Source organism: Oryzias latipes, chromosome 8 (assembly GCF_002234675.1).
Source record: "Oryzias latipes chromosome 8, ASM223467v1".
Classification (NCBI taxonomy): domain Eukaryota; kingdom Metazoa; phylum Chordata; class Actinopteri; order Beloniformes; family Adrianichthyidae; genus Oryzias; species Oryzias latipes.
In genome coordinates, this window is record NC_019866.2 from 17,835,151 (window position 1) to 17,853,952 (window position 18,802).

Sequence of the window (18,802 nt, forward strand, 5' to 3'; positions counted from 1 at the left end):
AGCTCTTCTGGTTGGGTTGGAGCTTGCACTCTCTGTCCCCCCATGCCTACCTGCTCTCTGGCTTTGGGGGCCCCCCTGGCTATCCTATTTGCTACCGTGGGGGTGTTGGGGGGGATTCTAGCTGCCGCTGCGGTGGCGGCCTTGGTTTGGGGATAACCCACCTTCTTTTTACATTCCATCATCCATTTTAGAAGAACATAAACACTCACTTGAGCACAGGTGTTAGCTTACCTTTGCATGATTTAATCAAATATTTCACACTAGTTGGTTTGAATGCACAAGTATGTGTGTGTGAACATTATTTCTATTGTGTACATGTTGACAGGTGAACATTTTTGGAGCCAACAGGTATGTTTATAACATTTGTGTGTGTGTGTGGACAGGCCCCACCCTTATAGACTTGTATTACATCTGAACCTGACTGTAATGATTATAAACATCCAGCAACTTGTTGCTTTATGCTGCTTCAGGGTTTTACCCCCCCCCCCCCCCCCTCTATCATCACCCTACTACCCCCCCTCTCTTAAATCCCTCTCTCTTCTTCCCTCCCTCCTTTTCCGTCCGGTCCAACACCAAAGATTTTTAAATATGATTAAAATTAATAAAGTTTTCGCCTAGATTACAAAAGGGGTTTATTCAGACATACCTCTGGTTTGTCTGAAGACTCATAACCCCTGTTGTTAAAGTAAAATATGTCCAACACAAGAGGCCTTCAGCTCTCATCTGTTTGCCCAGCTGTTGGACAGGACAGTTAAAATAAAATAAAAAAGATGAAGTATATAAGTTAGTTCACACTTAACAGATTATCAGCTTGTGTTTTTTTAAGGCTGGCTGGCTCTTGTAATAATTGCCATATTTTTCTTTTTTTCATTAGCTAAATACAACCCTGACACGAATTATGAATGTATTAATTCCGGTAATTTCCGTTTACTTCTTGAATGAACATCAATGGAAACTAAAGAACCTATTTTTCTATTTTTTAAGTGTCACATAAAACTTAACAAAAAACATAGACAAAAATGATTGTATATATTGCATCTGAAGCATAGACTATATGTATGATGAAAGAGGAAGAGCTTAGATGAAATACTAAGCTAATTGACAAGACTAATCAAATTTAGTGGAAACCTTCATTAGCCATGTGTCTTGTCTTCTTTTGTTTTTAAACAGGGCACCTGATGTTTCCTTTGATCGTTTGTCCATTTTCCACAACCTAGAATAGACTTTTTCGTCTGTCAAACACCAAGAGTCAAGAGGAGTCAGATAATGGAAACAAATTCACTTTGATGCAGACTCTTATTTTTTTCTTTCACTTTACAAAAAATCCAGTGTACCCAAAAGGAAAAGCCACCACTGCAGCTAGCCCTGGTGAGACTCCTTCTTCAGTTTGACAGCATCGCCACGACAGGCACCAGAGACCTTGCGACCACAACTTCAACCAGCAGCAGAGACAATAGAAATCAATATTCACAAAAAAATAGAACAAAGATCATCCCTTCACTAGACTTCTTGAAATAACTTGTTTTTTCTATTAGAAAACTCTTAAAAATGTATGATGTTGGATTTCCTGTTAATCACTACAAGTCCCACAAACCAACGCGCCAAACACACTTTTGTCCTTTCACGCGCCCCTTACAAAGCGTCACGAGTTAAACAACTGATCATGGGGATATCCGATTTTGGTAGTTAGCCATCAACAACTATCCCTCTATAGTTTGACCTCGTGGTTATTAGCCACCATCATGTCAAACATCACAAAGAAGGTGTCGTGGTCCAGCCGCGGGGATGAACTCGGGCCAGTGGGAGAGGGAACCCCGCTGCTCAACGGATCCGAGCAGCCCAGACACTCCAGACAGGTACAGCTAGCTAGCTTAGAGAGGCAAACACCGAATTAACAGCTGTGCTACCCAGAACCAAAGCAACTATTGAACCTAATTTATTTACGAATATAAAATGAAGACTGCATGGTTTGTATGATTTTATCGCACGTAATCCTAATATTTTTATGTCATGCTACGCTAATGAGTGGTAATAAATAGCATGACGCTCAGCCTCAGTCATAGATACCGTAAAAGTTACGTCAATCGTAAGAAAATAAATTGATTAAAAAATCAAGAAAAGCGATTTTACAGTGGAAATTAGAATGCCAAACACGAAAAGACTATTTCATGCTGACGCCTGATTTTTGACCAAATAAAGGGGCCAAAAAAAGACCTTTTTTGATGATGAATTGTGGCTCATCAGCCTAGCTCCTGTAACCGTCTGTGGTGTTTTTAGTTCTCTGAAGGAGGCAGTTTATTTCAAATAGACAGACTGAGCACGGTGGATTTGGAAGAGGAGATATCGGCAGAAGAGGTAAAGTCCCAATCTCCAAACGCTGTGTTACTTTCTGCTGCTCCTGTCTGCTGCTTCTATTGGTCACACATGCGGCTGGATATTCTTAGAAACTAGATAAGCAACTTCCTGGTCAGTTTGTGAATCAACCTCACATTGTGTCTGGTGTCAAAAAAAGAGAGAGACTGATTTAGATCTGTTGTCAAAATGGAGTTCTAAGGGCGAAATTGTTATGCTCATCAAGTGTTAAGATATTAACAAAATAACACGAGTCAGCTGAGAAGGGTGATGCGGGTCATGGCTGACGTCACTCCGCTGTGCATGTTTGCGAATGGGATTTTGCAAATCACAAAATGTGGCGCATGTTCAAAAATGCACCAATTTTTTGAACAAACATAAGTTATATAAGTAACCAAAGCTTGTTCCAACTCTGACGTTAAGACCCACTCTGTTAAAAATCATGTTTTGGGTGTTTCCTAGTGGCATTTTTCTGATTATGGACATATAAAGAAAATTATGCTTAAAGTATTCAAAAGAATCAGGAGCAGACGAAAAAAAATGCTCTTTTAAAAAGATCGTATTTACACTGTGGAAATATCCTTGGAAGACACAGAAGCTCCCTGCTCGTCCGCGGCATTCTGATGCATCCACGTGTAGACGACTAGATCCAGCCACCTCTTCTTGTTTTCCTCATTTGAGGTCAAAACTGTACAGCTGGATAGCTTCAATAATGATCGCCATTTTTGTTGCTCTGGTAATGTTAGTGTGGGGTTGTTAGGGGCTGTAAGCTAGCGGGAGAGGGCGTCAACAGAAGGATGTTGAGAAGCAGGGGTGGACTTACTCGTGCCATCAGTACCGCCCACAACTCAGAGGCGAATTTCTAAGGAATTCCTGCTGCTCTGTAGAATCTGTCACAGAAAATAATTGTTTTTTTTTTTACTTTCCCCTAAAAACGGCATAATCATAATTAAAAAAAAAAAAAACATTGGGAACAATTTTAAAATAGTTCAAAAAGATGATCCGAGTGGCAAACTTGCTGGGTGGTCTGATCACGAGGACAAACATTTTATTTCTCATTGAATTTACATCTCAGCTTTTTCCCATACATTTTTGGAAGCAAAAAGGTGTGGCAGATGCTGTATATTTGTGGTCCAATCGTTTAAAAAACCCTGTTGTCGGAACTGATTAAATTTGTTAGTAGAATCTCAGGAGACATCATTAAAACCTACATTGTCTTCATTTCCTGCGCTGACAGGAACAGTTAGAAGTCCTTTCTGAATTTCCTGATGGGAATGTGACTCAGATCATGTGAATGTGTGTTTCTGTAGTCATGGCTGTGTTGTGAGTTGTGCATATGCTTGAGCATGCTTCAAATCAGCTTGCATGCACTGCTCTCATGAACTGGATTTCCCTCTTTCCCCAGCAGTTCCCCAAAAAGCAAAAAAAAAAAAAAACTTTTTGTGAAACTTGTATGAGTTCATCCTAAATTAGATTTTGTGGAGAAAATGCTGCTGCTTTCCTGCTTGTCTTTCATTCTACTATTTATTAACACGATCTGCTTTTTCCTTTAAAAAAAAAATCTAAAAAGCTTTTTAAAAGCAGCACTTCTCTATTCATATTTGATCCAACTGATGCTTCACCTTGCCTTGTGGTGCATGCAGGGTCATAGATCAACTTTGGTGTGTTTCTCTCTGCAGGAGTCGGCACGAGGGCAGCCTAAAGAGATCCCACACAATGAGAAGCTCCTGTCACTTAAATATGAGGTGAAACACGTCACCTTGTTCCAAAATAAAAGCTGAAACATTTTGCAATATTACAATTACCAGCAGATCTTGTTTCATATAAAAAAGGGTTTTGTTGCTTAATTGTTGTAGAGACACAAAAACAAAGAATTTTCTGGAAAAAGAAAGAAAGATGATTTTAAAAAAAAAGGTGCATTTCTGGTTGTGAAATTCTCTAAATTACTTGCTCTTACTGTGGTCTCCAACCCCGTTGCTCGTGAGCTATTGCCCTGCTTCAGTAATTGTTAGTCACCTGGGTCAGGTGTGTTCAGTCATTCAGAAACTGGGGTCACTCAATCCAATCAGTAATTACTGAAGCAGGGCTAGCTGTAAAACAAGCAGTGCAGTAACTCACAAGGAACCGGGTTGGAGACGCAAGTGTGACAATATTTTAAAAAGTTGTGCAACAAGCAAACAAAAAAAAGAAGAGAAATGTGAGAAACTTCAAGGAATTTGTAATGGGGGGAAAAAAGCTGTGCTTCCCAAAAACAGGAGTGAACAAATGGATGTGCTGAGCAGGTTTCGTTCTGACAAAGGAAAAAAAAAAAAGCTTTTAGTTTCCAGTATGACATAATCCAGCGCCTGTAATCTACTTTTTGCTACGCTATAAATTCACTCTGATCGTTATGTTGGTTCTGATTTAAGAAAAAGGCTTTTAAAGACCCAAAAATGTGTTTTTACCATCTTCTTGTGACATTTTCTGATGATGGACATATGCAAAGAAAATGAAGATCAAAATTGTATTTTCAAGTAGTCTTTTATTCCAATTCTTGTGAAGCAGAAGCAGATGAAAAGATGGCATTTAAAAAAAGCTTATTTGTGACGTAAAAAACACTACTTCGCTCTATAAACAAAGAGCTCTTGGTAATGGGGAGAGGAAGGGAGGGCGGGGGGTCCTCTGCACCAACAGTCCCCCCCCATGACTCAGAGGTGAATTTCTATGAAACTCCTGGCGCTCTGCAGAAACTATGGCCTAGAAAATGACACAGGTTTTATGTTTTGGCTAAAAACAGCACAATTCTAATTAAAACCCCGTGGGAAAGGTTTTACAATAAATCAAAGGATGATCGGGGTGGGACTTTAACAGTTAAGATATATGTTTGAACCTCATGTTGTGTTTTGTGTTACTTTAGAGTTTGGATTATGATAACAGTGAAAACCAGCTGTTTCTTGAGGAGGAAAGGCGGATGAGTTTTACGGTGAGTGGAGCAGGGGCTGTTTTAAAATGTTGCTGCTTCTGTGTGGCATTTTGCAGCAAATCATTCTTTTCATTTTTTGTGTCTTAAGGGTTTCCGTTGTCTTGAAATCAGCCGCTGGTTGATCTGTGGGCTGATCGGCCTGCTGACGGGACTCATCGCCTGTTTTATCGACATTGTGGTGGAAAAGCTGGCAGGATACAAATATGAAGCAATTAAACAAAGTATCCTGAGATTTTATTACATTTTATATTTAGTAGACATACCGTAGGTGGCCTTAGTGCAGAGCTAGAGCGGTGGCTCTCTGATTGGGAGATCACAGGCTTGGTTCCCGCCTTGCCCGCCCGTATGTCGAAGTGTTTTTGAACCCCACATTGCTCCTAGTGGTTATAGGTTGGCGCTAGTGTTCAGCAGCGGAGCTGCAATCAAGCTAGGTTTACACCAACCTCGACAATGTGCGTTCAAGCAGCCAATTCCAATGAAAAGGCTATGTAAATGCACGTACATTTTAGGCTTCCGCATTCAAAACTGTTGCATTCACAGGCTGCTATGCAAGTTTTTACTACCGTTTTTGGACTCTAAGTACAAATTGTGCGGCCATTGAACGCATGTTCAAAGTTAAATCAGGTCAAACTTTGACCAATCAGGAACTTGGATTTAGTAGTGTGATATAGGTGGGGTCCCTTTTTAATTTATGGAGGGGAAGGTAATAATTGTGGTTTGTGCCGAGCCACATTTATATGACATCAAGGCTTTCAAATATCGAAATAGGGCTGTGAAAGAAAAGCCTGGAGCAAGACTGATGAGATTTGTGCTGCCTTGTCATTTCGCATTAAGCCTCTTCCAACTGTAGGTGGTGGACATGGGCTAGTAAACAGAGGAAGAACCCCCTCCCTGTTCATCCAGTGTGAACACCATGGGCTTATGGTTAAATGCCCAGTGTGTATGTAGTGTGTGAATCTGTGTGTATGGGTGAATGGCACTGACAGTAAAACGCTTTTGGCCCTCTAATAAGGTAGTAGAGTGCTATTTAAGTATAGGCCACTTACCATAGATAGTGAGAACCTATTTTCTCTATTGAGCAATGTCATTTCTTCTTTCTGATTTTCTTGGGTCAGATAGTTTGAGAGAAAAAGAATAGAAACTGGCTGACCTCAGCTGTGTGTATACCTTCATTCTAAAGTGTCACAGATATTGAAAGGTTTACAGAAGTGGGAGGACTGTCCATCTCCCTCATCCTCTGGGCTGTCCTGAACTTCTCCTTTGTCATGGTGGGATCCATCCTTGTGGCCTTCTTTGAGGTGAGGCTGAAAGAGGAAATCAGTGTGGCAATCATGGTGATCTTCCTATTTTTCTTTTTTTCGGTTTTGTTGGTAGAGCATGAGAGCATATTTCGATTGGTTTGGTCTGATAAATTCTTTGATAAGTGAAAAGGGGAATAGCTGCATGTTCCTCTGTGCTCAACCAAACTCTAAAAACGTTTTCTGTTCCCGCTTTCATGGTTTGTTAACCTTCTTTTTTTTTTTTTTTTTTTTTTTTTTTTACAAGAGACAACTGAGAGCAACTAGAAACCATTAAACGCCACTTTTTTCCCTTCGCTGTCTAATTTCCTTTTTAGCCTGTAGCAGCCGGAAGTGGGATTCCTCAGATCAAATGTTACCTGAATGGAGTCAAGATTCCCAGAGTGGTGCGGCTCAAGGTGAAGCACATGAAAATACGAGCGGCAGGACGAATGAGCTACAGACGCACATGCTTATGTTTCCCTCTGTCCCCCACAGACTCTGGTGATAAAAGTGTGTGGTGTCATCTGTTCAGTGGTTGGAGGTCTCGCTGTGGGGAAGGTAAACGACATTCTGAACATCTCACCTGTTAGTCTTTTGCCCTCTGGCTTTTCAAGGAAGGAGGAAGAGATGCATTTGAAGATTTAAAAAAATATTTTTCTTGATTTAAAAACCAGTGTTTGGAATGTTTGCTGTTAGTTGTCTGAAGTCTATGTAACATATCTGCTAACCATCCCCTAGGAAGGTCCCATGATTCACTCAGGCGCTGTCGTTGCTGCAGGAGTCTCCCAGGGTAGAAGCACCACCTTAAAGAAAGATCTAATGGTCAGTGTCTGATAACTGACATTGCCAACAGAATTGTTTCTGGATAATTTTTTTAAATCCGGAAAAACATCCCGTAAGGCGCCTCCATTTTACTTTGTAGATCTTTGAATATTTCCGAAGGGACACCGAAAAAAGGGACTTTGTCTCGGCTGGAGCTGCTGCTGGAGTCTCTGCTGCTTTTGGAGCTCCTGTAGGTAAGAAGCGAGGAACTTTTGTGAAGAATAAAACAACAAAACTGCAGAAAAAAGTTTAAGCAAACTCTTAAAACTAAGAATCCTGAAACCGTACAGTGCTAAAAATGTACTCTTAATGCGCATAAACACAGTCAGCATTAAAGGGATTTTGGTGGTAATGCTCATTGAAATCAGTCTGTAAAGAATATGAAAGTTATATTAATAATAATAATAATGGATTAGATTTATCTGCGCTTTTCCAGACGCTCACAATGTGTCCATTATTGGTGCCTACGGTCCCTCTGACTATCACTGGGACATTCATTCACATTCACACACCGGTGGAGCCACACTGGAGGCAAGAAGGGTGAAGTGTCTTGTCCAAAGAGACAATGACAGTTGACTGGGGGGAGCGGGGATCGAACCGCCGACCCTTTTGATCATTGGAAAAATTTCATTTGTTTTTGTGTTCATATATTTTCCATTATATAGATTTCTTTGCTGCTTGTCTTGGCCCAAAAAAGCTAACTTAAAGCAGTATATTTTTGATGAAAATTGTGTTTTTGGTGTTTTCACATATATAAAGAAAATTAAGCAGAAAGTTGCATTTCTGAGTATTTCGTAATTTAAATGAATCAGGAGCAGATGAAAAAATGCCGATTGAAAAAGATTGTATTTGTCATGTAGAAAATATGCTGGGCAGGTCACAAGCTCCCCGTTCCACTCCTTTCTGATGAATCTACTCATAGACAACTACTGTAGATCCATGTGCGTCTTCATTTTCCTCATCTGAACTGATCTGAACCGGCACAATCACAATTAAAAGACTTCTGGGAACGCTTTGAAAATAGTTTAAAAGATCACCAGAGTGGATCTTTATACAGATTAATGTTTGAAGAAATTCCCATATGGTAATAATGTCCTTATAAGGCCCCTTGAAAAGGTTCAATTGAATAAAAATCTTTAAAAAAAAAAAGAACATTGAGGATTTACATTCAGACTAATGGTTTGAAAAAAGCTACACCATATTTCTTCCTGAAATGTTACCCTGTTAACCCCACAGTATGAAAATGGTACATTTATGTTCTGGAAAGGAGTATTTGGTCTTTGAGTGTTAGAAAAGACTAGTCAGTCTTTTTTCCTAGCAGTTTAACACTGATTTTAAACAGTGGAGCAAATAAAGTATTGGTCAGTCACTGCAAGTCGTCTCACTTAGGAAGATGTGTTTGGTCTGAATGTTCTTAGAAGTAACTATGAGAGAGATAATGTAAAAAAAAAGTATCCAGGAAATCACACTGTATGAATTGTAATGAATAGGATTACTTGCACTACAATGAAAATGTTTGAAGAGGAAATATTTATTTACTGTCAAATAAAAGTAACATGATCAAAAACCAAATCTTTACACGTCTTTTGTTTTTCTGCATGACTTTGCTTTGGATTTAAACAGGCGGTGTTTTGTTCTCTCTGGAGGAAGGAGCTTCCTTCTGGAACCAGATGTTGACGTGGAGAATTGTAAGTTTATGTTGCCACTAAACACCATTAATAACCCAAAGTGGATTTGAGACAATCAAACAAATAACATTCAGTTAAATTTGAGGTCAGAGAAGACACATGATTGTGTTCTCTGTTTATTCTATTTAAGTTAACTTTCTTTTCTCCTCGTTTGCAGTTCTTTGCCTCCATGATCTCCACCTTCACTCTGAACTTTTTCCTGAGTATTTATCACAATAATACAGGTGACCTTTCCAATCCAGGTCTTATTAACTTTGGACGTTTTGAGAGTGAGGTGAGAACCAAACTACTTTTTTTCAACATATTTTTTTGAATCATAAATGTTAATCTGAATCGTACCTCTTTGTATTTTTCCTATAGAATTTAAATTACAACCTCTATGAAATTCCGTTGTTCATTGCTATGGGAGCAATAGGTAAGATACTGATGTTCAAAAAGTCTGTTTTCACACTTTCAACAAACACACATTGGGTTCTCTGAGAGATAGTGCCCTAAACCAATCTATGGCACTCTATGATATCGTGTGTGTGATTAAAAAATGTCGGAATATGTCCTGACCCCCCCCCCCCCCCCCACACACACACACACACACACATTCCTCCTCCTTATAATCTCTTACATTGTCTGAATTGATGAACAACGGTTTTGAGGTAATGTCATCTCCTCATAAATTTAGGAATCTGAACACACTTTTACCAAGTTTTGGCTCTATTTCTTGTTAAGTTTTCAATAATTTTAAACAATCTTTTGTTTCCTTTTTTGCCATCTGGTAATTTGTTGGTAATTTGTCTCATTCCTCTGCTGTTTAGGTGGAGCTTTGGGAGCTCTGTTTAATTTTCTCAACTACTGGCTGACAATCTTCAGGATCAGGTGTAGTTCTGAAAACTCCTTTGGCTCATGAAAACATTGTGTTTTTAGAGAAGACCTGAGCACTTCAGCTCTTGTGATCTTTTAGAAATGGTCATTCTTCAGATTTCAAAGCTGCCAGTAGATCAATAATAATCCATGATCTCATCAAAATTAAAGTTTTCTGTTATAAATTTTTTGTAAGAAAATGTATCTATTTTCCCAAAAAACATTTTTTGCTTAATTTTTTTATTTTAAGATATTTTTAGAGTTTCCATTACCTGACTAATGTGGTTCTTGTTTCAGGAATTATCAGAAAAGTTTAATAGATTTCATATTTATTCATATTCAGAAATTGAATTTACTTGATCCAGTTTTGAAGCAGAAATAAACACTTTGGGGTGTACAGTTAAAAAAAAAAACGTCACTGCAAATGTTCACAAAAAGATCCAAGTTTGTTACTGTAACATTTAATGAGTGTAAAATTAAGCTTTTATTTTTTAAAGCCAAACTCTAAATGTTTCCAGTGTGATGCTTGTGTCTGTAGGACATTTCTATCTTATAGGGGAGCGCCTCCTGGGAACGCAGCAGGTTTTAATAGAAGCTTCTGTGTTTCCAGATACGTTCACCGGCCGTGTCTGCAGGTGATGGAGGCCATGTTGGTTGCAGCGGTGACGGCGACTGTGTCGTTCACCATGATCTATTTCTCCAATGACTGTCAGCCTCTGGATTCGGAGCATGCAGAAGAGTACCCACTGCAGGTGCTCCCACCACTTCATCATCAGCCGCTTCAGACTTCTCAGTCTAGAATACTCTTGTTTATGCCAAAGCAGATGCTGTTCTTCACAAAAACCCCCAGTTTTTTCTCAACCTTAGATTGAAATTAAGCTAAGATCAAATAAAATGTTGTCTTTATCACGAGTTAAACAAGAAAAACTTTGTTTTTTGTCCTTCATCCAGTTGTTCTGCGCAGATGGAGAGTATAACTCCATGGCCACAGCCTTCTTCAACACTCCTGAGAGAAGTGTGCGCAGCCTCTTCCACAACCAGCCTGGTAACAGTTTTCAAGATGACGCTGCAGCAATGTCTGAATATTAAAGCTGCAAATGTTATTGAAATTCCTAGATAAAGACTAATTACAACAATCAGATTAAAGTCTAGCTTGTCTATGAAAGACAAAGAGAGTTCTTTGGTCTAAAAAAGGTCATTTTCTGATTGCTTTTTAATCTTTTCTTTCCTTTGAAGGAACCTACAACCCCCTGACGCTGGGTTTATTCACCATAACATATTTCTTTTTGGCGTGTTGGACCTACGGACTGGCGGTGTCCGCGGGGGTTTTCATTCCTTCTCTTCTGATAGGCGCCGCCTGGGGGAGGTTGTGTGGTATCTGGCTGGCTTCTCTGGCTTCTGCTGGCTCGGTCAGTCCTTTTTACTTCCTCCTGGTTCTGGTTCTGAATAAAACTAGGAAAGTGGCTTGAGAGCAGATAGTGTCTAGAACAGTGGTCCCCAACCCCCGGGCCGCGGGCCGTTACCGGACTGTGGGTCATTTGGTACTGGGCAGCACAGAAAAAATAGAATAACTTACATGACTTCCGGTTTATTTCTATCGGAATCTGAAAGATTTTTTATTTTGAAAAATTTCCTGATTCTCTGTTACTATGTCACTCTTGAAGCAGGCCAAGGCGCTCTTCTCGGTCACGTGATAGGTTACCGGACAAACAAAACCAAGAAGCTAGCAAAATGAGTAAATAACGAACATCTTTGGAAAGTTTCTTTGCCAAGGGGAAAACGCCCAGCCAGGAGACAGAAGAGGAGCCTTCAACTTCCAAAAAAGAACGCTACATTTAATAGACAGTACTTCTTTTTTGCACCATGAGTGTGGGAAGGGGAGAGGATGATGACTCCTGCGCGATGTTCTATCCATGCGTGTCAAAATTAAAGCTCGGGATTTGTGTTGTCACATATCTGTTCCTCCTTCTGCGTGGCGTTGCTACAGTAATTCTCCGCCAACATCTTAAGACCGGTCCGTCAAGTTGAGAAATGTGCAATAAAGTTTATTGGAGAAAAAAAGAAAAAAGGCCGGTCCGTGAGAACTTTGTGTGACGTGGCGCTAAAAAGGTTGGGGACCACTGGTCTAGAAGATATATTGAAAGTATTTTTTTTCTTCTGATAGATCTGGGCCGATCCTGGTAAATACGCCTTAATCGGAGCTGCAGCTCAGTTAGGTGAGTACATCCCTCAGCTTTTAGCTTTTGCTGTTGATGAATAATAAATCTGTTCATTCTGAAGGTTTGCCTTAACACCATTTTCTCTGGACAGGTGGGATAGTCAGAATGACGCTCAGCTTGACTGTCATACTGGTGGAGGCGACGGGAAACGTAACATACGGCCTTCCCATAATGCTTGTCCTTTTGACTGCTAAAATCGTTGGGGATTACTTTCAGGAGGTCAGTTATGAGCCACAGGGCAAGAAATCAACCCCCATTTCTACCCAAAGTGGTCCAAAGCAACTCTTTGGTGGGATTTCTAGAAACTATATAAAATATTTCTGCCCTTGATTTTTTTTGGTGTATTTTTACTTCAATTAAATCAAAATTTATGTTTATAAAGTGTGTCTCATGCTTTGAAATACTCAAAGCAATTTACAGTTAAAAACAACCAAAAGAAAAGAAAGAAAAATGCCACTAAAATCATTTAAATCAAGGGTGTCCAAAGAATTTAGGCCAACCATTTGGCCTGCATTCTTGAACTGTTTATATAAGATTTAAATACAAATGACAAGTTTAGTGAACATTTTTATTGCAGTGGTATTTTCATTTCTACACATAGTACACAAACGCGTCTAAATACAGTTTTAATCGCACACAATACTGGAATTTTATTATTTAATCACCACAGAAGACAATCAAATAACTGAGATCTCGACTGCATCAAAAAAGGCCAAATCTGTCTCAAAGACTCTCAAAGTTTTGATGTGCAATATGTTAATTAAGTGACAGTCCCTTAGTCCCACACATTTTTTGTTAAAGTTCGTGATGGAGAATGTCTTTTCACAGCTCAACATTTTCATAGCAGATGTTTTGCATCTGTTGAAAGCTGCCTTTATCCAGCTGGCGGTAAAAAGTGAGAAGAGGGAGCTGTTGTTGTGGACTGCTTCCCTCAACGTCGCGTGCTGCTCAATCAGCACTGTCTGCAGGTGGTCTGGAGCATCATTTGGATGCATGGAGAAAAACATCTCAAAAACATGAGCAGTGTTCAACACGGCCATGCTTTCATCTCAGGCAAATGAAAAACCCCTCCCTCAAATTCCACTCCTTTGGCCTTCTACTGTCGGATGAACAGATAATATTGGATGAAATGTCTTAATTTCTCCGGACCACAGTGTTCCAATTCAGGCAAACATGAGCAAACTCCTGCTTCATCTCAGGCAAATGTTCTCCACCATTTTCATCACACAACCTTCAATAAATCGGCCATTGGTAAAAGGTTTGCAGTGTTTTGTAATGAGTGTCGCTACCTCGTAGCTCGCTTTTGTGGCATTTTCATTTGACTCGAGGGTTCTTTCGAAAAACGCAGCTGTGCCATTAAGAATTTCCAGTTGCTTTAAGTTTTCTCACCGTTTTGTTCCAGTTAGTTTGTCAAAGTTTGAATGTCTCCTCTTGATATTAAATTCCTTAAAAACAGCTACGGTCTTTTGGCATATTAGGCAGACACAGTTGTTTTGTCTTTGCACCAAAAAAAGTCAATTTCCACTTTCCTGGTAGCGGTAGGAGATTGTGGGAGGACCTCTCCCACAACTCGACTCAGTGTACGACAGCTGGGTCCGACGGAAGGCTGGTGGGATAGCTGCTGACCCCACCCACCTGGGACACCAACTGTTTGTACCTCTTCCCTCTGGAAAGAGATACAGGAGCATCAGACCTCACACCAAAAGACTGAGAAACAGCTTCTTCCCCAGAGCTGTGAAGTCCATCCACCCCCCCTCCTCCACCAATTACACACATGTTTCCCTCCCACCCACACACAGACTTAACATAACCCACTAGTCACTCGTCACTAAATACACTGTCACATGCTCTGGCTGCACTTTAAATTTATGTGCAATGATCATTTCTATTTTACTGTACAGTCTTTCATACTTGTGTAAGTATTTATTGAAAAAAGCTGCTCAAAAATAATTTCTTTGTTCACTGCATAACGACAATAAAAGATTCTGATTCTGATTAATGAATTTATGACATGTGCTTGAGCGCCGGTAAAAAATTTGAATGCGGGCTTATTAGGCCCGTGGGCCAGACATTGTACATGCCTGATTTAAATTAAAACCAACATGTCATGACAGTTTGGTTTTGTTGTCATTTTCCTCTTACTTTTTGATAATTTTAATAGAAAAAATAACTAACTTAAGCAAGAAATCAGTGTTTGTAACTCTTTCTTAAAAGCTTACTAACAAGAGTGCATATGTCATCTGTAAAAAGTCATCCACAGCCCAAACAATTAACTTAAAAATGCTCTTAGAACTTCTTTCCACAATGGTTTAGCTCCTAAAAAAAGCAAAATTTGCAAGTATTCTCAAAAATAATTTAAAATGTGAAAAAACTAAATGAAAATGCAATTTTATACAATGATGTTTGCAAATTTCATAGTTTTACGGGTATTATGAGCAGATTTTTATTAATAAATCTCCAGAATAATATTGTTAGAACAAACCAAACAGAACATCTGCTGACTGAATGTACATGGGATCCTTTTTATTTGTTGTTTGTAATTATTTTCCTGTAAACATTGTGTCTGAACCGATCTTCCGGTTTCAGGGTTTGTACGACATTCACATCAAGCTGCAGAGCGTTCCCTTCCTGCACTGGGAGGCTCCTGCCACCTCGCACTGGCTGACCACCAGGTACAATCCTTCCTGATTCATTAGAAATGCTCTAATTATTTTCTTTTCCTTCGCTTTTAAAACTCTTTCCCACCCCCACCCCCCCTTTCATAACCCAGAGAGGTGATGAGCTCTCCAGTCACATGTCTGAACAGGATAGAGAAAGTGGGAACCATCGTAGATGTCCTCAGCAACACCTCCACCAATCATAACGGCTTCCCTGTTGTCGTGCAGGTTTCTGAAAACGATGAGGTATTTTTATTGCATTTTTATTTTCATATTTTCTGCAATAATGTCATGCTCTTATATAAAAATGACCCCCCCCCCCCCCTCAGCCAGCTAAGCTCTGTGGCCTCATCCTCCGCTCGCAGCTCATCGTTCTCCTCAAGCACAAGGTAACTACAGCAACGCCTGCAGCTCTGTGTGCATCAACAAAAAAAGCAGCTTTTATGTGACGACCCTTCCCGCTTTCTCCCAACAGGTGTTTGTTGAGTTAGCCGGGTCCCGGCTGACCCGCAGGAAGCTTCAGTTAAAAGATTTCAGGGATGCATACCCCCGTTTCCCCCCGATCCAGAGCATCCACGTCTCCCAGGATGAGAGGGAGTGTTTGATGGATCTCACTGAGTTCATGAACCCAACCCCCTACACCGTCACACAGGTAACGGATTCTACTGAAACCACGCTGACGGATGTTATACGAACGCTCATGCTAAACAATTTTCACCTGCAGGAAACTTCATTGCCTCGAGTGTTTAAGCTGTTCAGAGCTCTCGGGCTTAGACACCTGGTTGTCATAGACGATACAAACCGGGTAAGGGTTCTGAATTTGTACATGTCAATGGTTTTCTCCTGGAAACTGAAGATTGTCACCATGGTTCTTTTCAGGTGGTCGGATTGGTGACCAGAAAAGACTTGGCCAGATATCACCTGGGCAAACATGGGCTGGAGGAGCTCCACCTGGCTCAGACATAATACAAACACAAACTGTGACCGCCTGATGCCTCAGAGACTGCCTGCTGTGCAGCTTTAACAACACGCCTGAAGTTCCCAAGAGATCTGCTGTTTCTCAAAAAGAAAACAAAATCCACAAAGTTCCTCATGGTTTTGAAAGTTGGACTTTGTTCCAAAGTTTTCTGATTACTGGCTGTTTTTGTACTTCCTCATCATGCTATCTGCATCACTTCTTGTTTTTATTTAATTGAATGCCTTTCAACTCAAGTCAGAATAACTGGTGACACTTTAAGCTTCACTGACACTCTTTCTGGATCCCTTCTTTTTAATGTAGCTTCACTTTGATGCTTTTTCTAGCATAGATTATAGTGAAACTTCTAATGTTTCAGCTGCTGTATTTAGCATAAATAAGGCCGAAAGCTTTATTTGGTTTCAGATAACCCAGATAAACTACAATAACAGAATGTTAATTTTTCAAATTGCAAATTAAATGTTGAAAAACTTTAATTTCGAAAATATTCTCATGTGAAATTATCTTCAGATTGAATACACAAAATCTCTGTCTATATGACCATAACATAAGTCCAAAGTCATGTTAAGATCCATCAAATTGTGAAAAGTTGAAGTTTATTCCAAAAATGCATCCATTGTGCGCAACGGTTGGCTTCCCATCACTTGGTGAGTTTTCAAGCTGTCTGTGTTTGTGAAGGTTTGCACTGAGTAAATCATATTTATTGCTCATGTTTTGTTTGCTCAAAGGGGCAAATACCTCCTCTGTGTACCTCTTTATCATTGACCTCAGTACCTTTTGTGTGCGGGACGACTGCAGGCAAAAATCGTATTGGTACTTAAATGTAGGAAACTGTTTCCTTCATAACTTTTGAAGGTTTTGCACTTTGTTCTCCTACTGAACAGGAGTCAGCGGTTTAAAGCCCCCAAAATGCCAACACAGAGGTATTTGACCAAATGTGTATTTGTTTGTTTTTCATTTTGCTGCTTGAATCTAACATTTCTGAAGCTATCAGTGTTATTTTTTGTCACTGTTTATGATTTATGTCTTCTGTCTTATCTTAGTTGTATTATACTAAATGGAGAAATGGCCTCTTTGCCTGTTTTTTACCCACTAGAAAGTTTTGTGAATTAATAAAGACATTCTGTAGTTGTTGGAGTAAAATTGCTCAAAAGGTGTTTTAGCTTATCTTTTTTTAATGTTACAGATATATTAAATATATTTGTACTTGTTGAAGACTTTTAGAGTACACTAAAAATCATTTTTTGCAAGCATTTTGTCAGATCAGTAAAACATTTGGAGACTCAGTAATTTGATTTTCTGAACTTGACTTGCAGCTAATCAAAGTGCAGGTTATTAAATGTTTTAAAATCATAAACCTCTTATAAACTGTGATAATCCACATGTGAAGCTTTTCCTGAGTTTAGGGGATTATTCTGTTACTCAGGTCTTAAACAGATTTTTGATCATATGTTCAAATTAGCCAGTTTGATTTTTTAATTAAAGGATATTTAAATTATTTAATCTTGCAAAACAAAAAAAGAATAAATGTTTTTTTTAACAGCATGGTGAAGAATTCAAAGAGTACCTTAAAATCTCTTAATCAGAGGCTGCTTTCTGTTATTAGTAGACAGATGGCAGTGTTGCAACAGTTTTTGGTTGCTTTTCTACTGAAAAAAAGTTTCTGGTAATGTTACAAACTGTTCAATAAGAGCTTTCTAATGAAGTTTTTATATCTAATCTGTTGTATGAGTGTGAAATCCTTTAACAGTAATGCTAAAACTATGGATTAAACACTGTACAACATTGGTAAAACTTTAATTTTATACAAAAATAATATTTACATTGTTGATGACGACTAAGTACGGAGGCACTAAAGGGACACAGGAGTAAAAAATATTAAAAGAAGTAAAAATATAAAAGAAAAATTAGTACTAGAAATACTTAGTCCCACTACAGGCTTTGTGACAGAGATAAAAAAGTTAAGGATATTGACTTAATCCAAATGACAGCATAATTTGCTAGTCACTAACCATTAGAGTAAATATTAAATATTATTGAAAATAACTCCCAAATATAATAGTATTTTTCTTCAAAAATAAAAACATTCGAATGCACTGGTAAACATTTAATAGATTCTAAAGAACTGTGAATGGTCATTTATTTAATTTGCTGGATTAGGAGGTCATATTGGAAGGAAACGCTATTCCGATCAAAATTCAATTAGATTCAATTCAATTTTATTGGTATAGCCCAAATTCACAACAACAGTAGTCTCAATGGGCTTCGTATCGGTAATTGAAAAAGTGAAACATGAACTCAAAAGGATCATGAATACAAAGAGTTCAATAGGAAAATACTAAATTGAACTAACAAACTGACTATGCTAAACTGGCATCCCTGCCCTTAGACCCCCTTTCTCGGTAAGGAAAAACTCCTAAAAAAAACAGATTCCGGAAAAACCAAAAAACCTCAGGGGTGCCCACATGAAGGAGGGATCCTCCCCCAGGACGGACAGGCGATTTTCCAGAACTCTTAGAGAAGAATTAGATTATCTAACTCTACAACTATACATTTAAATAGTCCAGCAGACGAGCTTCATTCAGCCGAAGTTGGGGGGACAGTCAGGGGCGTGAGTCGAGCCGGAGACAGGATCCACAGCCAGGTGTAGGAGCAGGAGCAGAGACGAGGTACACGGCCAGGTACAGAGCAGAGACGAGCCAGAGGCAGAATCCACAGCCAGGTGTAGGAGCAGGAGAACTAAATGATGAATAATGATCAAGAATAGAGAAGAGACGGAAGGTAGAAGTATCATCTCAATTGGTCCAGTTACATTTGAACATAGGGTCCCTTATAGCAGCTTCAACATTCTTGCATTCACTAAACTTGTGAGTTTTTAAAGAGTTTCTGCTTGAATTTCTTTGCAAGACGTCAGAATAGCCTCCCATAGCTGCTGTTTGGATGTGAACTGCCTCCCACCCTCATATAATTTGAGGTATTTGAGGATGCTCC

General features: G+C 39.3%; 1 protein-coding gene across 2 annotated transcripts; it reads left to right on the forward strand.

The window, feature by feature from the left end:
• The first annotated feature begins 1,622 nt into the window (after positions 1–1,622).
• clcn7 (chloride voltage-gated channel 7) lies at positions 1,623–17,028 on the forward strand. Of its 2 annotated transcripts, XM_004071754.4 has the most exons (25): positions 1,623–1,856; positions 2,278–2,355; positions 4,032–4,097; positions 5,249–5,314; positions 5,403–5,535; positions 6,503–6,612; positions 6,930–7,010; positions 7,090–7,152; positions 7,333–7,416; positions 7,517–7,610; positions 9,040–9,104; positions 9,262–9,378; positions 9,465–9,519; positions 9,914–9,974; positions 10,570–10,711; positions 10,911–11,004; positions 11,196–11,368; positions 12,124–12,175; positions 12,270–12,397; positions 14,765–14,850; positions 14,949–15,081; positions 15,165–15,224; positions 15,311–15,487; positions 15,560–15,640; positions 15,715–17,028. In XM_004071754.4, exons 1-25 carry the CDS (start codon positions 1,743–1,745, stop codon positions 15,799–15,801), a joined length of 2,400 nt encoding a protein of 799 aa, XP_004071802.1. In that variant the 5' UTR covers positions 1,623–1,742; the 3' UTR covers positions 15,802–17,028. The 2 variants fall into 2 exon arrangements, with proteins under 2 accessions (XP_004071802.1, XP_020561081.1); XM_020705422.2 differs by lacking the exon at positions 2,278–2,355.
• The last annotated feature ends 1,774 nt before the right edge of the window (positions 17,029–18,802 follow it).